Source organism: Lutra lutra, chromosome 1 (genome assembly GCF_902655055.1).
Source record: "Lutra lutra chromosome 1, mLutLut1.2, whole genome shotgun sequence".
Taxonomy (NCBI): domain Eukaryota; kingdom Metazoa; phylum Chordata; class Mammalia; order Carnivora; family Mustelidae; genus Lutra; species Lutra lutra.
In genome coordinates this window covers 198,422,670-198,445,586 of record NC_062278.1, presented here as the reverse complement: position 1 = coordinate 198,445,586, position 22,917 = coordinate 198,422,670, and the positions used below count along the sequence as shown (strand labels likewise).

Genomic DNA, 22,917 nt, shown 5'->3' with positions numbered 1-22,917 from the left:
TTTGTTTTCAGTGGTTTTGATTAGAATCTTACGTTGAAGTTTCCTTGGCAGTGTCTGCTGTTACTTTGTGCTTTTGCATTGAACATGCACAAATAAATTAGAGCAGCCAAAGTTTATTACAGATTTGTTGTTGTGATAGTAACGAACTGTCAGTATGCTAAAAAAGTTAATAATCCTGGTGGCAGTGTTACAGTTCACTTTCAAAGCTGTAGCATGCCATAGAATGCGTTAGTCATGAGATCATTATGAAACTGGTAAACAGATACATTTTCCTCCTTTAATGTAGGTGGGGAGTTTTGGTAACAGCATTTTTATTTTTTCCAGTCTAGAGTTGTAAGATTTAAATAATGCTATGATGATTGAATTGTTGCTTACCAGTAAGAAAATGAAGTTGCATGTTAAAGATAACAATGCTTTGCATTATTGGAAAGTTTCAGGAATTTTCTCCCTCTAGTGTTTAGTTTTATCTTGGATTGGATTCTTTTTTATTAAAAGAATGGCTTACTATTTACAAGATTCCTGTATAAATTCAAAAGAACATATTTACTTTCAAGATTCAAATGAGCCTTTCATTTCTATTTAAAATGTTGCTGCTTCTTAAAAATGACAACTTTCTTTTATTTTGCAGAGATGGTTTAAAGCTTGAAACTGAATTGTTGGATGGAAAAACCAAGTTAATATTATCTCCATATGGTATGCTGTGTTATCAGAATCTAAAATGTTAATTTTAAATTCCTAGATAAAATTTATATGAGTTTAATATACTTTTTCCTTATAATAGAGTAATATTTAAATGGTACTTTGCAGAAAGCTGTTTGGCTAACTTTCTCAGATTTATTTTTAGCCAAGTAAAGTCAGATTACCTCACTGCTTACCACTGTCAGTATTTATTCATAAAACTTAATGTTTCAGTATATATTATGTTTAATATGTTGCCTAATGAATAATTTAGATGAAATCTATGTAATTATGTTCTGTACATGTAAAATGTGTTGTTATAGAAAATTAAATTTGTAGTAAGACCACAGTTGCTAAAGTTTTTAGTTTTAATTTTAAAACTCTGTATACTTTGGTAGTCCTCTTTTCCTTTTCTCTGATCTGTTTATAGTTCTACCTTGGGAAATAAACAAATGAAATAGAAATACTTGCACTACACTCTAAAAGTTAGAATATTCAGGACCTGAAGTTAATGCTTTGGGGGTTAATATTTCTACTAAATATCTTCTTAAAACAATGTTAATAAAAATTTTCTTTTATGACTGCCTTAGTATGTTTTTGTTTGATAGTTCAGTAATTATTGTTTTCTTTTGTAGAATGTAAATCAAAAAATTCTGTGAAGGTAAGCCAAATGAACTGACATGTTCTTGAATGTAAAATGTAGTTTTTTTGTTTTTTTTTTTTTTACAGTGGTTTGAAAATAATTCCTGTCAATATATTATAAGGGATATGAGATAATGATGAGAAGTTATTGTTCTCTTGCTTTCAGGCTGGTCCTTTCACAGAAATGGGATCATAATTTTTCAGTTTAAAAAGTCATACAGAACCTCTTTCTCTTACTCTTCAAGTAGCCTGCTTCTCTGCCTACTTGTGATCTCTGTCAAATAAATAAATAAAATCTTTAAAAAATATATATATATATATATATATATTCACACTTTATTTATTTTTTATTTTTTTTTATTTTTAAAGATTTTATTTATTTATTTGACAGAGAGAAATCACAAGTAGGCAGAGAGGCAGGCAGAGAGAGAGGAGGAAGCAGGCTCCCTGCTGAGCAGAAAGCCCGATGTGGGGCTCGAACCCAGGACCTGGGATCATGACCTGAGCCGAAGGCAGAGGCTTTAACCACTGAGCCACCCAGGCGCCCCTATATTCACACTTTAAAATGAAAACATTTTTCTTTTCATACTCAAATTCCATTTTCCACACCAAAATGGTGAATTTGATTCACAAATTCATACATGCATTTTGCTTTCTCCTTTAAGAGATCATACTTGAACTTAATGATAATTTTCCTTTTAAATTATTTTTATCAGCAACCCAAAATGCCTTTACCACTTTAACAACTTTTTGATATCCTACTTTTCTTATTCCCTATTTCTTTTTCCATTTTTAGATTAGTATCAGCAGAAATTTCAACTCCCCCCAAATTCACTATTGTCCTCTTTTTTCTTTTATCTTTGTAGCATCTTAAAGTCTTACTTTGCGTTTCTTGAATAGAGCTCAGTTTGGATGGTGTACTTTTCACCTCTAAGCTCTTGATGGCTTTGCTATTTTTTCCAGGTTTAATCAAGGTGAAGTTGCTTGAGTATCCAGCATAAGTGGGTGATGATAATCAGAGTAATTCCACATGCTACCTGTAAAAGTTATTTCTTTCTAAATATGGTATATAGCTATATACCTTGTCTGCTTTATTTTAGTCACAATACAAATTGTATAATTTTTCCTGGTCCTGCACTATTTTTTTTTTTTTTTTTTTTTAATATTTTAAGATTTTAGGGCCCCTGGGTGGGTCAGTGGGTTAAAGCCTCTGCCTTCGGCTCAGGTCATGATCCCAGGGTCCTGGGATCGAGCCCCTCATCGGGCTCTCTGCTCAGCAGGGAGTCTGCTTCCTCCTCTCTCTCTCTCTGCCTGCCTCTCTGCCTACTTGTGATCTCTGTCAAATAAATAAAATCTTTAAAAATATATATATATTATAAAAAAGATTTTAAAATTTATTTTAGTGGGGGGCGCAGAGGGAGAGGAGACTTAGCCGTCTCCACAGTGAGTGCAGAGCACCACTTGAAGCTCTAGGCTCCATCTCCGGACCTTGAGATCATGACCTTATCTGAAACCAAGAGTTGGATGCTTAACTGACTGTGCCACCCAGGCACCACAGGTCCTGCTCTATTAAAATACTGCAACTAATTATTTTATTTGAGTCACATTAGCAAATACTGCACCCCTTTTTGAGATGTTAGAGAAAAAGCTGCTTGTCATAGTTGATTTCCATCTTCCCCTGATCTCTTCTCTTTCACTTTTCCCCTCCTTCCATTTATGTCTTTAACGGATTTGCTGTAGCCACCACATTTGTGAAGACATTTCAGTCTTTTTAACCAACTTAGAACATACGATGGTTCCTGATAAAATCATTACAGGATTTTGCTAGTCGTCTAGAAATATTTTTTTCTAGGATTCTTTTTTCCAGAATAATGTGTCTCAGCCGATGTTATCTTAAATTATTTACTCTCTTAGAGCAAATTGTTTGGTTTTATTCCTCTTGCTTTGGGGACTTCAGAATACTGATGATGGTAACTATGTGAGGTGATGGGTATGTTAATTCGCTTGATTGTGACTATTTCACAGTGTATGCATATATCAAATCAAGTTGTACACTTTTTAAATATATACAAATTTTAATTGTCAGTTATACCTTAATAAAGCTGGAAAAAATTACTGATGGAACCTAAGTCTCCCTTCTATATTGATTCTATTTTAAGTAGCTTCTCTTCCCGTATTTATAGGGGTTGGTAAGATCCTCCTCATTTTTTTCTTTGCTCTTTACAGAAGACAAAAAAAAAAACCAAAAAGAGTAGTGCTTATCTTTTTTTGCTTAAATCTGTTTTTCAGTCTCCCAGATCTCAGTTATCCAGCTATATGTTGGATTCTCTTTTCCATAAGTTACTGGTAAATTTTCTTTTCATAGTGCTTTTCTTTTTCTGCTGGGAGGAGTTCCTGAGTGACTACAGCACCTATCTGCATTTGTGGTTTTCCCCTACCTCACAGGTTGAATTACTGTCATTGTCATAGTGTCTTCATCAAGTTAAACACGTGTGGTCAGAGTACTTTCTTAATTTTTTCAAAATCCCTTCTGCATTTTTTTGAATCTGTGTAAGGAGTATAAAGTAAAAATGGTTACCAGCTCAATTTCTTAAGCTTATAGGAGGAGAAATGAAAGAAATATTAATGATTCAGTGTCATGAGTAATTTACAAATTCCAAACGCTTATGCATTTGTCTCACAAATTAGTTGAAATATTAAACATTAAGAATTTTTTTTCACAGGTATTTCTACATGTGAGAACCAGAGTAGTGACATACTAAAGGGTGTATAGAGTATTAGTGTTAGGTAGCATATTTCATAATTTAAAATGTTACTTTTCTCTGGTTCTTTCTGGCCTTGGATCCTGGCCCCATATAAATGGTAAACTCACCCAGTATTAAACAAATGCTTTGGACTTTGTTTATATTATGAAAAATATTGGTAGAATTAAAAGAGTTAGTTAAAAGAGCCAGCTTGCTACATAAAAATGTTTGAGACATGAAGACTATTCTTCGATCTATTAAAATTCATCTGATCCAGTAAGCGCTTGGGGAATTATTTGGGCTAGATTGCTTTGTCTTATGAAGTAACCTGAATATGATTGAATATTTATTTGGTAGGTCATGATTTTTTGCTGGCTCCACTCATTTTTTTTTTCCCCCCTGCTATTTAGCTACAAAAATTAATCAGGGGCTGCCTGGGCGGCTCAATCATTGAAGCATCCCACTCTTGGTTTTGGTTCAGGTCATGGTGTCAGGGTTGTGAGATCAAGCACTGCTCTGAGCTGGGTGTGGACCCTCCTTGGGATTCTCCCTCTCCCTTTCCCGGGCCCCGCCCCCCAAAAAGTAATCAGACTTGAGCTGAATATATATGGATCTCATGCCAGATCATTGCCCTTTTCCCCCTTCTTATTAAATATTTTTAGAAGATTTTTTTTTTTGGTATATTTTTTTCTCTTGTAAGTGGAATGTGGTGGGATAATTCTACTTAAATTAGAACTCCAGTTAGTAGGTTTCTATTTAACAAGGATTTATTAAAGCTGTAAAATTTTAGTGGAGTGCCATTCTTGGCTGTATTTCTTCTGTGACTGAGAGGGAAAAATGAGTAAAGCCTAGGCCTTATTTTCTGAATGTGGGGTTATCAGTTAGGTAAATAACTATACAATAAAGTAGAATATAATGTATGCCATGGTAGGGCTATAAAAGGCAGAGAACACTGCAAAGAGCATCTCTTTGTAGTTTGCGGAGACCAGGGAAAGCTTTGTAAAAGGAGGTGACATTTTAATTAGAACTTAAAAGGTGAGGCCGATATTTATAGGTAAGTAGGTATGGGAGTATATTCTAACCTTAGAAAATAGCAAAACACCAAGATAGCATAATTTGCATCTGGGGAATAGTGGGTATCTTGGGGGAAGTGTAGAACATAAAGCTTGGAGGGAAGGGAACCTTACAGAGTTTAGATGTGTACTCAGTTTGAACTTCCTTGATTTATGTATAGGAGCATTAAAGAATTTTTGAAAAGAGAAGTCCATACAGTATAATTTGTGTTGTAGGAAAGGGCTTCAGACAGTGTGGTGAAGGACAGATTATAATGGGGAGACTAGTCATGGACCAGTTACAGTTCAGGGAGAGTCTTAGGTATTCCTGAATATGTGTAGTGGTTAGTGAAATGGGAAATAGGGGACAGAAATGAGAGATGTTCAGGATATGTTAATGGTATGCGTTGTACTTATTAGTAGTTTGAATGAGCAACTGATTAGAGATATGAAATGTTCAACTATCAGTGACCAAAAAAGGCCCAGTGTGAATCAGAGAAAGGTGACATCACAGTAGCTGTAGTTAGAGACTGAGGAGGTAGGGCTCAGCTGTGTAAGCTATATGCAATCTGCTGAAAATTTGCTTAATCCACTTAGTGGTTTCCAAAAACTGGAGTGAACTATCTAAAAATTGGAAAATTTAATGTAAATCTGCTTTTTTGGTTCTCTTGAAATATTGGGTAATCTAGCAAGTAGACTAAAATTCCTCTTTGGAGGTGTAGGCTGGTTCTGAGTTGTGGCTGCCTCCTTTAGATGGAAAAATGATTTTCAGCTCATTCCAGTTCCTACCAAGCCTAATTTACAGTAGGTATTTGAGGTTGCCATCTTTCTTAGAAAATTAGTTGTATTAAAATAACCTCAGTGGCACCTGGTTGGCACAGCCAGTTTAGCGCCCCACTCTTAGTTTTGGCTTGGTCATGACCTCAGAGCTGTGAGGTCAAGGCCTACACTGGGCTCTGTGTTAATTGAGGAGTCTGCTTGAGACTCCCTCTCTTCCTCCACCTCGATCCCTCCCTTCTCTACTCTAAAATAAATAAATAAATCTTAAAAAAAGCCATAAGTTGGGAGGGTAAAAAGGCATTTTCCATTGTGGTACTGGTGTTATTAAAAGCCTAAGGCCAGGAACAAATAGGATGTAGATGAGATGAAGAGAAAATAAGCAGATCTTGTGGCTGATAGTACAGGTACATTTTGAATAGTAGGGTGAAATGGGATTGGCTGTTGGTCTAAGTATGGTTATATATTTTGTAAGTTACAAAGGACAAGGAGAGTTGGGATGTAAGCTGGGTGAAAATCATGTGGCATCTACCTCACTCTCTGACGGTAAGTATGTTACTAATCTTTATCTAGCACTTTTCCATATTGGTGAGCACATAAAAAGCAACAGTGAATTTTGATTGAATGACCGTTGAATTATTTTAGTTTAATTGGGTTTGCCAAAATGTACAGCGAATTAAATAGAGGAAAGTAATGAGATAGGCAGGGTGTAATCTAGTAATGTTGTAATGAAATCCTGAATTTAGGCTTATAATCCTGTAAATGGTGAGAAAAAGATATTTGGAAGGAAGAAATGACCAATACTTGTGCATAAGCTAAAGAAGACCATGAAGGAGGATAAAGTTAAAGACGACTCCATGCTTACTGGTCTGAGAGATTAGAAAACAGTGCCACAGAAATGGGATATTTTGAAAGAGGGAACAAGTATGGGAGAGAAAGATAATTCAGTTTTTAAATGGTATAGTTGAGGATAATAAAAAATTTACTGAACACCTACTCTGTTCCACTCAGTGTTCTGTACTGGGTTATAGATGGCAGTGGACAAAGTATACAAAAATTTCTGCCCTAGGGAGTTTGCATTGGAAAAGGAGTAAGATGAAAAGTGGTATAGAGAAAAATAAAGGAGAGAAAGGGGGAGAGGCACACCACAGGTGCACAGCAGTCTTTGGAAAAGGGTATGCTAGGTAGATGAGAGTGTGAGAGAGTGTGAGAAACCTGCTACAACTACCCTCCACCCCGAAAAAAAAGAGGAAATCAACAATTTTAAATAGGATGGTCAGAGAAGACCTTACTGAGTTAGTGATGTTGGTTGAGTGCATGAACCATGTAGAATCTGAAGGAAGGGTGTCCCAGTTAGAGGGATTGATTAGTGTGCTAACGCCTAAAACTGGAGTCCCTTAAGAGTACGAGGAGTAGCCAAGAAGCCCATATGGCTGGAGGCTAAGATAGAAGATGAGATCAGAGAGATCAGATAAGGGGATAAAGTGTGAAGAAAGCACAGATCATTAGGTCTGTTTTGGTTATTGTGTGAAGTTCAGCTTTCCCTCCTAAGTAAGATAGGAAACCATTAGAAAGTTTTGAAGAAAGCGACATGATCTGACTTAACCTCTTAAGGTACTCACTGTGGCTGCTCTGTTGAGAACAGATTGGGGAGCAAGGGCAGAAGCAAGAAAATCTGAAGGCTTTTCAGTAATTCAGGCAAGAACTAATGTCTTCGGGTAGAGGGATGGTAAGAGTTTTTCAGGAGTGGTCAGATTTAGGATATATTTTGAAGATGGAGCAAAACAAGGTCTGATGAAAGTGTGGCATATGAGAGAATAGGTGATAATTCCAAAATTCTTGTCACAGGTAGGTGAGATGGGAAAAATGAAGGGAAGAAGTTATTTAGGGGCATGTGGGAGATCAAGAGTTTGGTTTTAGGCATGCTGTTTTAAATGGCTATTAATAACCCAGTGGAAGTGTTTGGTTAGGGAGATGGAACCTCAAGTTAGGGGAGAGGTCCATTCTGGAGACAAATTTGGGAGTCATCAGCATATGGATAATACTTAGAACCACAAGGGTAAATGAAATTAACTAGTGAATGAGGCAAGTGAGAGCTAAGAGATTCTGGGACTAAGCAATTGTTAAGAGGTCTGGGGGAAAGGGAGCCAGCCAGTGAAGACTGAGAAGGAACAGCAAGAACCAGAATTGTGGAGTCCTCAGGAAATTAAGTAGAGAAAGTGATTCAAAATGGAGGAATAATCAACGGTGTCACATGCTGCTAGTAAGTCTGGTAAGATGATCTGAAGAACAGTCACAATTTGCAATGTAGTTATTAATGACCTTGATGAGCAGTTTTGGTGGAATGGTGTTGTTGAAAGCTTGGCTGGAATGGGGTTGTGGGAGATGGGAAAGTAGTATCATGTATTTTTAAAGATGATAAAGATGTGATTTAGCAGGAAAGAAACAGTTGGTTCAGGAGAAGGCAAAGGATTGCTAGAGAAAGATCCCTGAGAAAGAAGGAATTATAGGAGTATCTACAAGTAACAGGAGTATAAGCAGTTTGTATGAGTACTGATCCTGGTGCAGATTTAGTGGTAGAAACTTGGAAATTTTTTCTGAATGCTTCTCTTTAAGATTTTCAGTGCAGTAGTATTCAAGATCTTCAGCTGAGAATTAGTATGAAAGGGAAAGTGTTAGTTTTGGGAAAGAGGAGAAAGTTGAAATTATTAAAATTTTGAGTGAGAGAGTTAATGAATGAAATGTCTAACTGCCAAGTAGCATGAAGGGCACAATTGTTTTGGGTTATATATTTAAGGTGAAACTAGATATTGTGGCTTTGTGTTTTTCTTCTTGAGTGCAGGCACAGAGTAGGTGAAGAGTTAGATTTTACCAGTCTGGGGATTTGCAAAGCATATATGTTAGAGCAGAGGAGTTGAGAATACAGGGTGATGGTGGTTTTGGTTAATCGTGGAATTTAAGATTGGTAAGGGAGGACAAGAGGAAGGTGGTAGGATAAATAGATCATAGATCCCAGCTGAGTTGAAGAATTATCAGAATTGGGATATGCAAGAAAAGTGAGCTGGGAAACATTGGGTGTTGGTCATTCTTGAAACAGATTATGGAGGGATTGTAGTTAGGAGTAGTTACAAGGTTAGTATAATCTATCACTATGAGAATGAGTAGCTGAGGTAGCATGGAGGACAAGAATCTAGGAGCAGAGTTCAAGGAAATGAGAGGCCGGGACATTGAAAGAATGATCTATGTGGATATGAAAGCACTAATAATTAAGATAGGAGTTATGTTAGAGGGACGTTGACCCACAAGTTAAGTTATTCAAGAAATAACTAACCTACGTTACTAACTCACAGGTCTATAGATATCTATAAAGAAAAGAGGTGGTCTGAGTGACATATCATGACATGAGATTCAAAGTCGAAGTAGAATGGAGATATCCTGTAACAACTAGAATAAAACTTCTGTATTCATTATGTTGAAATAAAATTGTAATTTCCAGTTGTTGATGAAGCTTTCAAGTGAAGATTTGGAAAGGTTAAATGTTAGTATCTCATGGAGATAGTGTCTTAACAGCAAAATGGAAAAAAGTTTAGAGGCCTGACGTCACAGATTATATAAAGATAATTGTTGATTTTTCATGGACTATTGTAAAGAATAAATTTTTGGTGTTTTAACAGATGGGAAATAAAACCAAGCTTGCAAAATGTCCTTTAAGAACAAAACAAACTGGATACATTCTCAAATCAACACAAAATACTTGTATCAGGAGTGGAAGACTTTTGCAAAAGAAGAGAATGGGTTCAGAAACTTCACTGGCAAAAGGCGAAAAAAATAGTATGACTTTTTCACCCACTAAGGATTTATGCAAGCAGTGTATAGATAAAGACTGTCTTTATGTCCAGAAAGAGATTTCACCTGCAGCCCCCAATATACAGAAGACTAGAAACACCATAAATACATCTGTAGTAGCTAAACAGAAGCTTTGCAAAAAACACATCACAGCTGAAAATATGAAGAGCAGTTTGGTGTGTCTAACACAAGACCAACTACAACAGATTTTGATGACTGTGAACCAAGGAAAATCTGTTTCCCTGATTGAAAATGGAAAGGAAGAAAAAAGTAAGGTTTTTCTGAAGTTTTAATTAATATTAATTTTACCAGTATGTGTTTTAGAATTTCTCATTCTTTGGATTTTACATAACTGTGCCTCTGAAATTCTAATTTACCACGTAGCCCTCTTTTAAAATATTCTTTTAGAGAATATTCTCATGCAAAATTACTTTTATAGCTGTAATATGCCATATTTTAAGGTTAATGCTCAGAATATTACAATCATGTTACAATAGCCTTAAGAAACCCAGTTCTGTGGATTCTACAGATACTAAAGATCTTAGTACAAAAAGATGTTGTACTTATTCCGAAATGTAGAAAGCTTTACTTACATTAAAAATAATTACATTGGGGCGCCTGGGTGGCTCAGCGGGTTAAAGCCTCTGCCTTCGGCTCAGGTCATGATCCCAGGGTCCTGGGATTGAGCCCCACATCGGGCTCTCTGTGAAGCAGGGAGCCTGCTTCCCTTCCTCTCTCTCTGCCTGCCTCTCTGTCTACTTTGTCTGTCTACTACTCTGTCTGTCAAATAAATAAAATAAATTCTTAAAAAAATAATAATAATTACATAGGGGCACCTGGGTGGCTCAGTGGGTTAAGCCTCTGCCTTGGGCTCAGGTCATGATCTCAGGGTCCTTGGATCCAGCCCTGCATCAGGCTCTCTGCTCAGTGGGGAGCCTGCTTTCCCCTCTCTCTCTCTGTCTGCTGCTCTGCCTACTTGCGATCTCTCTCTCTCTCAAATAAATAATAAAATCTTTAAAAAAATAATTATATAAAATGTTCTAAAAAATCAGTATAGTATTTCTAGTGAAAATTGGAGAAACCTTATTTTGAATATTTGACTTGAGTTGCTGAAAAGGATTATTTTCCTGGCCCCTGCGTTGTACTTTTCCTGACCCTTAATCCCTGCTAAGGATTGGCAGCACTGTCTTTTTAACCAATATAAAATACAGACTTGGGGGACGCCTGGGTGGCTCAGTGGGTTAAGCCTTTGCCTTCGACTCAGGTCATGATCTCAGGGTCCTGGGATTGAGTCCCCATCGGGCTCTCTGCTCAATGGGGAACCCCACCCCCCGCCTGCCTCTCTGTCTACTTGTGATCTCTGTCTGTCAAATAAATAAAATCTTAAAAAGAAAATACAGACTTGGAAGGAATAGAAGAATGTTTCATGTCTTCTGTTTCATTAGCCAGAGCATTGTATTATGTTTTTAAAAGCCTTCTGATTTCTTTAGTGTTGAGCTAAGGAATTAATATGAATAGAAACGTCATTAAAATTTTGTTAGGCAATAATGAAATAAATAAAAATAACATTAACAGTCACCAGGAGGAGGTCCACAATGATCTGGGGACTAGGTAGCTTCTGTATATTCCCAAGGTGTTCAAGTTGAAGTGATTTGTCTTGGTTTAGATTATTCTTTGTAAAATGAGGGAGCTGGGTCTTTAAAGCTAGAATTGTAGCCTAGAGAACAAAAGATAAAAACTTAAAGCATGTAATGAGAGAGAATGTCAACAAAGTTGAAGGTAGAATTTGTCTAATCATACAGTGACCTGCATATTAAATATACTTTCTCCTCGGAGCACTCAGTGGATTAATAAGCCTCTGCCTTCGGCTCAGGTCATGATCTCAGGGTCCTGGCATCGAGTCCCACATCGGGCTCTCTGCTCAGTGAGGAGCCTGCTTCCTGCCTCCCCGCCCCCACCTGCTTGTGATCTCTCTGTCAAATAAATAAATAAAATCTTTAAAAAATAGATATGTGTGTATATATATATACTTTCTCCTCATTGGGAAAACTAGCACATTAAGAAGAACTAGAACAATTTCTGAGTCAAGCATAGGAGCCTATATGAAATATTTGGAATAGATATAATGGAGGTATAGAGATGGTTTTTCATTGATTTTCCAGCTAAATGAGAAAAATAAAGACAAGGTGATGAGTTTTTCATAAACCTATTTGCATTTATTCTTTAAGTTCTGATTTGTGTTTTATATTATTCTTTAAGTTCTGATTTGTGTTTTATACTATTGGTTAAAAATACTGTTAGCAAGAGTAAATAGAAGATTTTTGTTGTTGTTTGTTTTCATATTGGACACATGAGGTTATACAGCAATGGTCGTATCACTGGACCATTTAACCTCTGGGCTCAGTTTCCTTTTTTGACAAAAGGGAATCATAATACCCACTAAAGGACTGCTGTGAGAGGTGATTACTTTGTTAATGTGTAAGGCAGTGTTTCTAAAGTGTGTAGCAGTATGCCAAAATAAGGTATTGTAATACATGCGATTTTAGTGTTCATTTTAAAACCTGCATTTTTACCCCCTAGGTCAGGGCAATCTACATTTAAACAATATTTCCAATCAGCCAGAGGATGAGAACATTATGGGAGTATTCCAGAAAACTGAGACGCTTTCATCTCTCCTAGATGAAAATAAATCTGTTTTAAGTACAAATCAAGAGACATCTAAGCAGTATGAGCAGAAAATTGCCATGTATGTAACTCATATCTGTTATTGTGGAGTCGTCATGTGAAAATGGTTTTGCTTTTCTTTGAATTTCATGTGAAATTTTCAGTCTGAAGACTGAAAGCTATTTAAGTTTATTACGTAATATTTATGGAGTAGCTTGTATAGAAACATACAAGATTTCTGTTATTTTTTTGTGTTGTTTTAGAGAGAATGTTTGGAAACCAGCTGACATATTCAGTACTCTGGGGGAAAGAGAACGTGACAGAAGCTTGTTGGAAGCAAAAAAAGCCCAGTGGAGAAAAGAGCTTGGTAGATAATTGTTATACCTTTTATTATAGTTTTGTTGCCTTAAGGAGTATATATTAAGGTTGAAATAGGTTTTTTCAGTATGATTTTATAAAAAAATTTTGTTTTATAACATTTACCATCTAGACTAATTTGTTGCAATATGTAGAAAGCGTTGTGGTTTTATATTCCTTTAGGTTGTGACTTTTGTCTGGTAGTCTCTTGGTGTGTACTAGAAGACCAGAGGTGAGCAATAAGCCTTAATGTCATCAGTATCATTCTGGAGCTCAAAGATTCCTAAACTTTTCTCATTTCCTGAGAATCCATTTTCATATTTCTCCATTGTAGAAATCCTATGGATTTAAAGATGGTTTGATTTAAAAATAGAGTTCATTCTTTAAAATTAAACATTCTGACCAAGAATCATTAAAGATTCTTGCTTTTTTTTAGCCAAAGACCTTGTAACAGAAAAATTTATCTTTTCTATTAAGAGTCTTAAAATATTGATAGTAACTAAGAAACTCTTGCTTCTTCTTGGACTAAACTTATGGTCTGCATGTCAGAATTTGGAAAATATGTGAAGTAACAGTTGTACTTCCTTTTTTTTTTTTTTTTTTTTTTTAAAGATTTTATTTATTTGAGAGAGAATGAGTGAGAGAGAGCTTGAGAGAGGTTAGAGGGAGAAGCAGACTCCCCGAGGAGCTGGGAGCCTGATGCAGGACTCGATCCTGGAAGTCCGGGATCATGACCTGAGCTGAAGGCAGTCGCTCAACCAACTGAGCCACCCAGGCGCCCCAACAGTTGTACTTCTTAAGAATAACTGTACTAAAAGCATAAAGATGCGCTTTACCCTCCATTCAAGTAGGAAATCCTATGAGGCAGTCATAACACTGTGGAGACAGGTGATAGAAAAAAAGAGATAAGCAGAAGAAAACAGGCATGAATTTGTGTTGGAAGTCAAGGTAACAGAGAAGTTTGAAGAAATTAAATGTAGCAGTATCTGAAGGTTTGGAGATTTGATGTGTGTATATCATACTTTCAGTTTTAAATATTTTCTTTGAGTACAAATTTTGCTTATCAAACTGTAATACCAAACTTCTGAAGTTGGATGGAACTACTTGGAAATGACTGAAGCGTTTTATGCTTTATTATGTAAAAAATTTACTTTCTTATATTTGATCCTGTTTAAAAAACTGATCTCTCTTTGTTGAAGTCACGCTTTCATTAATATTCTTGAAATTTAAGTTTATACATCTCCGAATTTTTAAGAACTACTGATGCTTTCAGGCCTAGTTTTTATATCAGTTTGTTAGACACAAGATTTTGGTTTTTTTACTCTTCAGCAGTTATGAATAACAGAGGCTAATATTTATTACATATTACTTTGAGCTAGACCCTAGCTCACATTTTACAGAAGAAACTGAGTTTTAAGAACGCTAATAGCAATTTGCCCACAGTTGCATAGCTAGGAAGTGGTTGAACTTGGATTTGATTCTAGGATCCTTGATTTTTATTGGTAATTATAATAAACATTTTATAGCCATTGTGCTATACTTAAGTTTGGTTCTGGTTAAATGTTTTTTTCCATATCTCTTAAAATTCTTCTCTGTCTTGTGAGTTAATCTCCTTAAAAAACAATTTTGATTAGATCTGTATTGGAATCTCCGCTCTTTAAGAAGGTCATGATTTGTTTACATGATTTTTTTTTTACAGTTTTTTTACATTTTTTTAAAAAGGACATTATTTACAGATGAACAGGTGGCTTTAAAGAAGAAAGAAAAAGAAGCTTCTGAAAAATGGAACAATCCTTGGAAAAAATTTGACACTGATAAAATAGTATGGGAAAAATTTCAAATTCTTGACCAGCCTAAGGTAAGAGTATCAAAATGAAGCATTTATGGAATATAAGACATCTTAATTTTACTTTTTAAAATGCTAAGCCATATTTATATCATAAAGCTTTTTAAAAATTATCTTTCCTATGTTACTGTAAAACAATGTTATTTTGAATTTAGTTATGACCTCATCTAGTATCTATTTGCATTCTATAAATTGTCTTACTATGTAGGTAATTGTAGAGGCCTGAGGCACCTTGTTTAGGCTCTTGTAAAAGAGCTCTGCAAGTTTTTAGATGACCACGAAACTCTTACACTGACCATGTGGTATCTGCCACAAGGTTAAATCAAACATAAGTGATTGCTTATCAAGCATAAGTATACACCAGGTGTCCCTTAGGTAGTGTTTTAGTGACCTTTAAGTTGTGTCTGTGCTTAATATTATACAGAGAAAAAGTACCCTTGTTTTCTCTTTTAGACTTGTGCTAGCTCTTCCAGCATTCTGTCACAGTCTCCCAGTCAGATAACAGTGGTCCAGACTGATGGGCACCCACTACCTAGAGCTAGTCAGATTTTAGAGGTAAGTCATAGGTGTCATTACTTTGAATATATAAGACCATTAATACTTGATCTTTATATTACCTATCTTCCTTGAAAGAGTGGACCTTAATACTCTCATTTTTAATTATTGGTTAATTTTTACTGAATGCACTATGCTCCTTAAATTTAAAAAAGTTATGAACTGTTTCTTTTATATGCATATAGTAATTGTTCCTTCCTAGTGAACACTTGCTTTTAACAAATGTATTCTGAAAATAGTATAGTAACCTAAAGGGGATGATTCTGACGGGAGACATTTTCAGCACTGGTAGATTTGTTATAGAATCCCTCCAAGTTAGATTGTTTGTATGGCTTTCATGGCTGTTTGTTCTGATCCATATAGAGCTGACTGCCTATATCATAGAGTTTTATAGTTGTTGATAATTGCAATAAATTAGCCTTGATAGAAGACATTTTGCAAAAATCTACAGTTCTGGAAGATAGGTTTTTTTTTTTTTTTTTTTTTTTTTTTTTTATGGATGTTAAGTTTTTTTAAAGTGGGGGAGCAGCAGAGGTAGAGGGAGAGAGTATCTTCAAGCTTCACTCTCATCACTCTGAGATCATGACCCAAGCCAAAATCAAGAGTTGGACACTTAACTGAGTGAGCCATTCAGGCACCCCTGCATGATAATTTTAAGTGTAAAGTTTAAAAATTAATGCATGCAAATACTACTAAAAACTGCAGCTAAAACTATTCATGAAGTTGGTAGGAATCAGTTGTTAGTTTATTTACATTTCAACATTAAGATTGAAGAATCTTTAATACTAAAGATGGTATTTTCAGTTTGCAAAAAAGCTTATGTTGAAATGTTAGTATATTATTTATTGCTTAATTTGCACTATTTTTAAGGTTATGTGTGAGTAATTCATAGTGTGATTGCTAAAACAAATAGCCATTTGAGGCTATTTTTAGGTGTTTTTACATTTTGTATATATTTTTAAATGCTAGCATGCATCTTTTTTTATAATACAAAAAAAACCAATAAAATTATTTATATTTTGCCGTAGAGATGGGAGTTGGGGATGGGAGAAAGACTAAAAAGTAAAATACACACTAAATGTAAGGCTGGAGAACCTGTGGTTAAAGAATATGATTATCTACTCATCCTCATAGTATTTAAATACAGTTTTTATGCATTTTTTTATGCATGTGGTAAGATATTGGAGAGATGCTATTGAGGGGAAGTGAATTTAACTGTGTAACTAAAAAACCCCCCTTCTTAAATGTCTGAAAACAGTTGGTTTCAGAAATCCAAGCCATAGCCAGAACTATTTATATTATTTGAATATCAAGTTAAACTTTTCATGTAATTAAGAGGAGCAGAAATTTGGTTACAGGCAGAATCACCAAGGCCAATTTTGTTAAAACACAAGGTAGTGCATATAAAGTGCTTAGAACAGTGACTGACAAATAGCAAGTGTTTGATGAAGGTTTACTCTATTTATAACTTAACAAAGCAGATCCATTTGGGGCTATGAGACTGTTACGGGTCTGTCATCTCAACAGCTTTCCTTCCTCTCTTTTCTTGATTGTCAGTCTTACACGTCCTCCCCCAGTGGAATGGCCCTGTATTCTCATCCCTATATTGTTCAGCCCAAACATTCTTTTATACTGCGTAATTTTGAACTATTCTGTGTTTAAGTTTCTTATTGCAATCACCATACCACAGTTCTGCATTTGGCCAGTAAAAAATTCTATTTTCATTCCTTTTGTTTTTTTAAATTTTATTTACTTATTTGACAGAGAGACAGAGTGACAAAGGGAGTACAAGCATGGGGAGTGGGAGAGGGAGAAGCAGGCTTCCCACCGAGCAGGGAGTCTGATGTGGGGCTCGATGCCAGGACCCTGGGATCATGACCTGAGCCAAAGGCAGATGCCTAATGACTGAGCCACCCAGGCGCCCCCTATTTTTATTCCCTTTCAACCTTTTTTTTTTTTTTATTGTGGCAAAAGATACATAACATAGAATTTACCATTTAATAATTTTAAATGTGCCATATTGAGAGATTAGTACATTCACATTGTCAGGCAACCATTACCACTGTCCACCTCCAGAATTTTTTCATCTCTGCAGACTGAAACTGTATCCATTAAACATTGCCCATTTCTGCCTCCCCCCCCCCCCTCGACTGCTGGAAACCATTCTAATTTGCCTGTGATTTTGACTATTCTGAATAACTTTAAGTAGAATTATGTAATATTTGCCCTTTGGTGTCTGACAAAGTTCACTTATCTTAATGTTTTCAGGGTTCGTCCATGTTCTACACTGTATCAGAATTTCATTCCCTTTTAAGGCTAAATAATATTTCATTGTATTTATAACAATTGCATTTTGTTTATCCATCCAGATGTTGATGGACATTTGAATTGTTACCTCTTTTTGGCTACTGTGGAATAACGCTGCTATGAACATTATGTATAATCTTTTTGAGGCTTTGTTCTTAGTACTTTCGGCTATATACCCATAAGTGGAATTGTTGGATCCTATGGTATTTTATATTTAATTTTTTGGTTAAACTTTTATCAGTTTTCTTTTCTATTTAAGAAGAGGGAGAAAAAAAAAGAGTTTTTGTGGGGTGCCTGGGTGGGTCTATTGGTTAAGCATCTGCCTTGGGCTCAAGTCATGATCCCAGGAACCCCGGATCGAGTCCCACATTGGGCTCCCTGCTCAGCGGGGAGCCTGCTTCTCCTTCTTCCACTCTCCCTACTTGTACTCTCTCTCTGTCAAGTAAATAAATAAAATCTTTAAAAAAATCTTTGTTTTTTTGAGAGAGATCACATGCAAGCTCGTGGGGTGTGAGGGGGAGCGTGGAGAGTGGAGGAGCAGAGGCAGAAAGAGAGAATCTTAAGCAGGCTCCATACTCATTTTGGAGCCACATATGGGTCTTGATCTCATGACCCTGAGATCATGACCTGAGCTGAAGTCAAGAGTTGGAGGCTTAACTGACTGAGCCACCCAGGCACCCCAGACTTTACCAATTTTCATTGGTAATTTTATGTTTAACTACTGTCCTCTTTTCCATAGTTCCTACACTATTGTACATTTCCATCAGCAGTGCACAAAGGTTCTCATTTCTCCACATTCTCATCAACTTTTTGTTTTAAAATAATAGATGACTTCTAATAGGTGTGAAGTAGTAGTAGCTCTTTGTAGTGTTGATTTACATTTCCTTTAATAATTTGTAATGTTGAACATTTTTTTCATAGCTTATTGGCTATCTTTGTATGTTCTTTGGAGAAGTATCTAAGTTTTTTTGCCCATTGAAAAAATTTTTTTTTCATTGTTATAGGCATTCTTTTTTTTTTTTTTTTAATTTTTATTTCTATATGTGGGAGAGCATGAGAGGGGAGAGGGTCAGAGAGAGAAGCAGATTCCCCGCTAAGCAGGGAGCCCAAAGCGGGACTCCCATCCTGGGACTCCAGGATTATGATCTGAGCCCAGTGCTGTCGCTTAACCAACTGACCCAGGCGCCTTGAGTTGTAGGCATTCTTTATAAATTTTGCATACCTATTCAGATATATTGTTTGCAAATATTTTGTATCATGCTTCATTTTACCTTTTCATTTGCTTGATAGAGCCCTTTGATCCACAAAAGCTTTTAATTTTGATGAAGTCCATTTTATGTTTTTGTTTTTGTTTTTTTCCTTTGTTGCCTGTGCTTTTGGTATCCTGTCTAATAAATCATTGCTAAATCTGATAGGGAGCTTTTCTATGTTTTCTTCTAAGAGTTTTAAGAGTTTTATAGTTTCAGCTCTTATGTTTAGGTCTTTGATCCATTTAGAGTTATTTTTTGTATGTAATATAAGAAACAGGATGTTTTTTCTTTCCATATTTTGCATTTAAATCCAGTTTGCTCTGCCATTTGTTTGAAAAGATCGTTCTTTCCCAGTTGAATGGTCTTGGCACATTTGTCAAAAATCATTTGACTGTTTATGGGAGTATTTAATTCTGGGCTGTCCATTCTAGTCCATTGTTCTGTATGTCTCTTTATGTCATTGTCTCACTGTTTAATTATCATACCTTTGTAGTAGGTTTTAAAAGCATTAATTCTCCAGTTTTTGTTCTTTTTCAAGATTGTTGTAGCTATTCAGGGTTTCTTGAGATACCATAGGAATCTTAGGGTAGATTTTTTCATTTCTGCAAAATACAGCAAGTTTTTCATAGAGGTTACTTGAATCTGTAGATTGCTCTAGGTGATCTTTTTTTTTTTTTTTTAAGATTTTATTATTTATTTGACAGATGGAGATTACAAGTAGGCAGAGAGAGAAGGGGGGAAGCAGAGCAAAGAGCTCTGCTGAGCAAAGAGCCCGATGTGGGGCTCGATCCCAGGACCCTGGGATCATGACCTGAGCTGAAGGCAGAGGCTTAACTCACTGAGCCACCTAGGCGCCCCTGCTCTAGGTGATCTTGACAATACTGTCTTTTGATTCATGGACGCAGTATCTTTCCATTTATTTGTGACTTCTTTAATGTCTTTTAGCAATGTTTTGTAGTTTCCCATGTACACAACTTGTTGCCTACTTATTCCTAGGCATTTTATTCTTTTTGGTGCTATTACACATGGAATTGCTTTCCTAATTTCCTTTTCCCAGATTGTTCATCATTAGTTTATAGAAATATGATTAGTTTTTCTGTGTTTGTTTTGTATCCTGCAACTTTGCTGTATTTGTTTATTTCTAACATTTTATTTCTTGTGTAGAGGTGATGATTATTTTATGGCACATGAACTTATGGATCTTTCTGGGTAATATGTATGAATAATTTCCTTTTTTGACTTTTACTTTGAGTAAAAAATACTATGTAATATTTCTGGCATGCAAAAGGATATAAAGGATAATACAAAACACATTTCTACCATGTCCTGTACCAGAAACAGCGCATTATAGTATAGTATAGTCTAGAGTTCATGAATTTTTATGGATTTCTTTCAGTAATGGGACAAGCTTTTTTTTTTTTAAGATTTTATTTACTCATTTAAGAGAGAGAGAGAGCACAGGCAGGAAGAGTAGCAGAGGGAGAGGGAGAAGCAGGCTCTCCACTGAGCAGGGAACCTGATGCGGGGTTCGATCCTAGGACCCTGAATTATGAACTGAGCTGAAGGCAGTGCCCTACTAACTAAGCCACCCAGGCACCCCAGACTTTTTCTTTTATAAAGATTTTATTTATTTATATATAGAGAGAGAATGAGCAGGAAAAGTGCCAGAGGGAGAGGGAGAAGCACACTCCTCACTGAGCAGGGAGCTGGATGTGGGGCTGAGCCAAAGGCAGACGCTTAACCAACTGAGTCACCCAGGCACGCAGGACAAGAGTTTTTAAAAATATAGTCCACAACCCAGTAGAATGAAAATGGAATACATATAACCATTATGTTCCTTCTCTTGTCAATTTTCTTCAGAATCTTGAGAATACTGTTGTGGATTGTGAGGCTCTTCCCACAGCAGAATTGGGATGTGACTAAGTTATAACTTAGTCCCAATCCATTGATGGCCTTATTTCAGGACAAAGAAAATACTGCAGCCTGACCAAAATGAGCCAGTACGGCCTTTCCTCTCTACACAGCAGTCTTGGACTCAAGGGAACTGTATCTCAGTTCTCCAAAATTGGAACTCCCTAGAAAGAGACCTTCCTTACCTCAAAACTAGGAGGGTCTCTTGGCCTTGCCAAAAAGATTAATGGTTAACTAGAATAAGTAATGGAATTGTTTAAAGGTTTGTTAGGCTCCAAGAAGTATACTAGGCACTTCACAGACTTGTGCATCCAGTTTTAGAATAAGAGCCAAATATACTAACACTTAAAACAGGTGCAGGAGAGCACTAAAGTACTTATACATCCTGAACTACCTGTAACAGTAGGCTGGATAGGTCTTTGTTCAGGGAGGGATATATAGGGAAAAATGGAAACTATGAAAATATTCACACTAGAAAGAGAGATATTCCTGCTGAGTACTCAGAAAAATCTCAAATAAGAAATATGTCTCATTTGTGAAATAGGAAATTTTTTAAAGAAAACACTTAGTTTTTATTTATTCTTATCTTATTCCACAAAAGACTTGAAGTGATTTAGGAAATCCATATACAAGAATAGACCCAAGATGAGAGTAGTAGAAAACTAAGAGACAGTAGAAAGAAAGAAAAAAAGATTGGTAATGAAATAAATTGAAATCACAGGAAGGAGAAGAAATCACTGTGGGGACACTCCATGAATATAGGTAAAATTTGTTTTTAAAGATTTTATTTATTTATTTGAGAGAGAGGGAGAGGGAGTATAAGTGGGCTGAGGGCAGAGGGAAAGGGAAGGGGACAAGCAGATTACCCATGGAGTGTGGAGCCTAATGCAGTGTTCAGCTCCCAGGAATATAAAGATCATGACCTGAGTCAAAGTCAGACACTTAACTGACTGAGCCACCCAGGTGTCCAAATATAGATAGAATTTTTAAATGAAAGTCTGACATAGAAGATTACGAATAGCTTATAAAGATACAACCTTGAATGATATGCTTTTTTTGAAGAAGAAAAACAGCGAATAGATACTGTTAATAGGTATCAGAGAAAAAACTTCCCTAGACCAGAAAAAAAATTAAATGAAAGAGGCTGATTTGAAGAGACCTCCTGATAACTGTTAAATTTCATGAACAAGTATAGGCTTCTTCAGGCATTTAACATAAGAAGACCGGGAACAAAACTCAAATTAACCTTAGATTTCTGTCTCTGTAGATAATAGAACAGTGGTTTATAAAGGTTATTTGTTGTTAACATATGTATTATTTGCTGCAGGGGTACAGGTCTGTGATTCATCAAGTTCACAGCACTAACCATAGCACATACCCTCCCCAAAGACCATCCCCAGCCACCCCATCCCTCCTATTCCCCTCCCCTCAAGCAACCCTCAGTTGTTTCCTGAGATGATGAGTCTCTTATGGTTTGTCTCCCTTTCTGTTCATCTTCTTTCATTTTTCCCTCCCTCCCCCTATGATCCTCTGTCCTGTTTCTCACATTCTTCCTATCAGTGAGATCATATGATAATTGTCTTTCTCTGATTGACTTATTTACTTAGCAAAATAGCCTCTAATTCCATCCACGTTGTTGCAAATAGCAAGATTTGAGTTTCTTGATGGCTGCATAATATTCCCACACACACACACACACACACACACACACACACACACACGACATCATCTTTATCCATTCATCTGTTGATGGACATCTAGGCTCTTTTCCATAGTTTGGCTATTGTGGACATAGCTGCTATAAACATTGGGTGCACAGGCCTCTTCAGATCACTACATTTGTATCATTGGGTAAATACCCAGTAGTGTAATTGCTGGGTCATAGGTTAGCTCTATTTTCAACTCTTTGAGGAACCTCCATAGTGTTTTCCAGAGTGGCTGCCCCAGCTTGCATTCCCACCAACAGCGTAGAAGGCTCCCTTTCTCTGTATCTGGCCCAACTCCTGTCATTTCCTGATTGGTTAACTTTAGCCATTCTGACTGGGTGTGAAGTGGTATCTCACTGTGGTTTTGATTTGTTATTTCCTGACCCCGAGTGATATAGAGCACTTTTTCCTGTGTCTGTTGGCCGTTTGGATGTCTTCTTTACAGAAATGTCGGTCAATGTCCATGCCCATTTCTCGATGTATTGTTTGTTCTCAGGGTGTTGAGTTTGGTAGGTGTCTTTATACACTTTGGATACTAACCCTTTTTTCAGACATGCCATTTGCAAATATCTTCTCCCATTC

At 36.2% G+C, this 22,917-nt stretch overlaps 1 protein-coding gene across 1 annotated transcript in view; it reads left to right on the top strand.

Annotated features, from left to right (window-relative positions):
• Positions 1–22,917, top strand: part of CCDC66 (coiled-coil domain containing 66) — a 68,909-nt gene that overhangs the window by 1,058 nt on the left and 44,934 nt on the right. Inside the window, 7 exon segments of the mRNA XM_047691656.1 lie at positions 629–693; positions 1,314–1,339; positions 9,568–10,009; positions 12,320–12,485; positions 12,667–12,770; positions 14,497–14,618; positions 15,060–15,161. Coding sequence (XP_047547612.1) covers positions 629–693; positions 1,314–1,339; positions 9,568–10,009; positions 12,320–12,485; positions 12,667–12,770; positions 14,497–14,618; positions 15,060–15,161 — 1,027 coding nt within the window.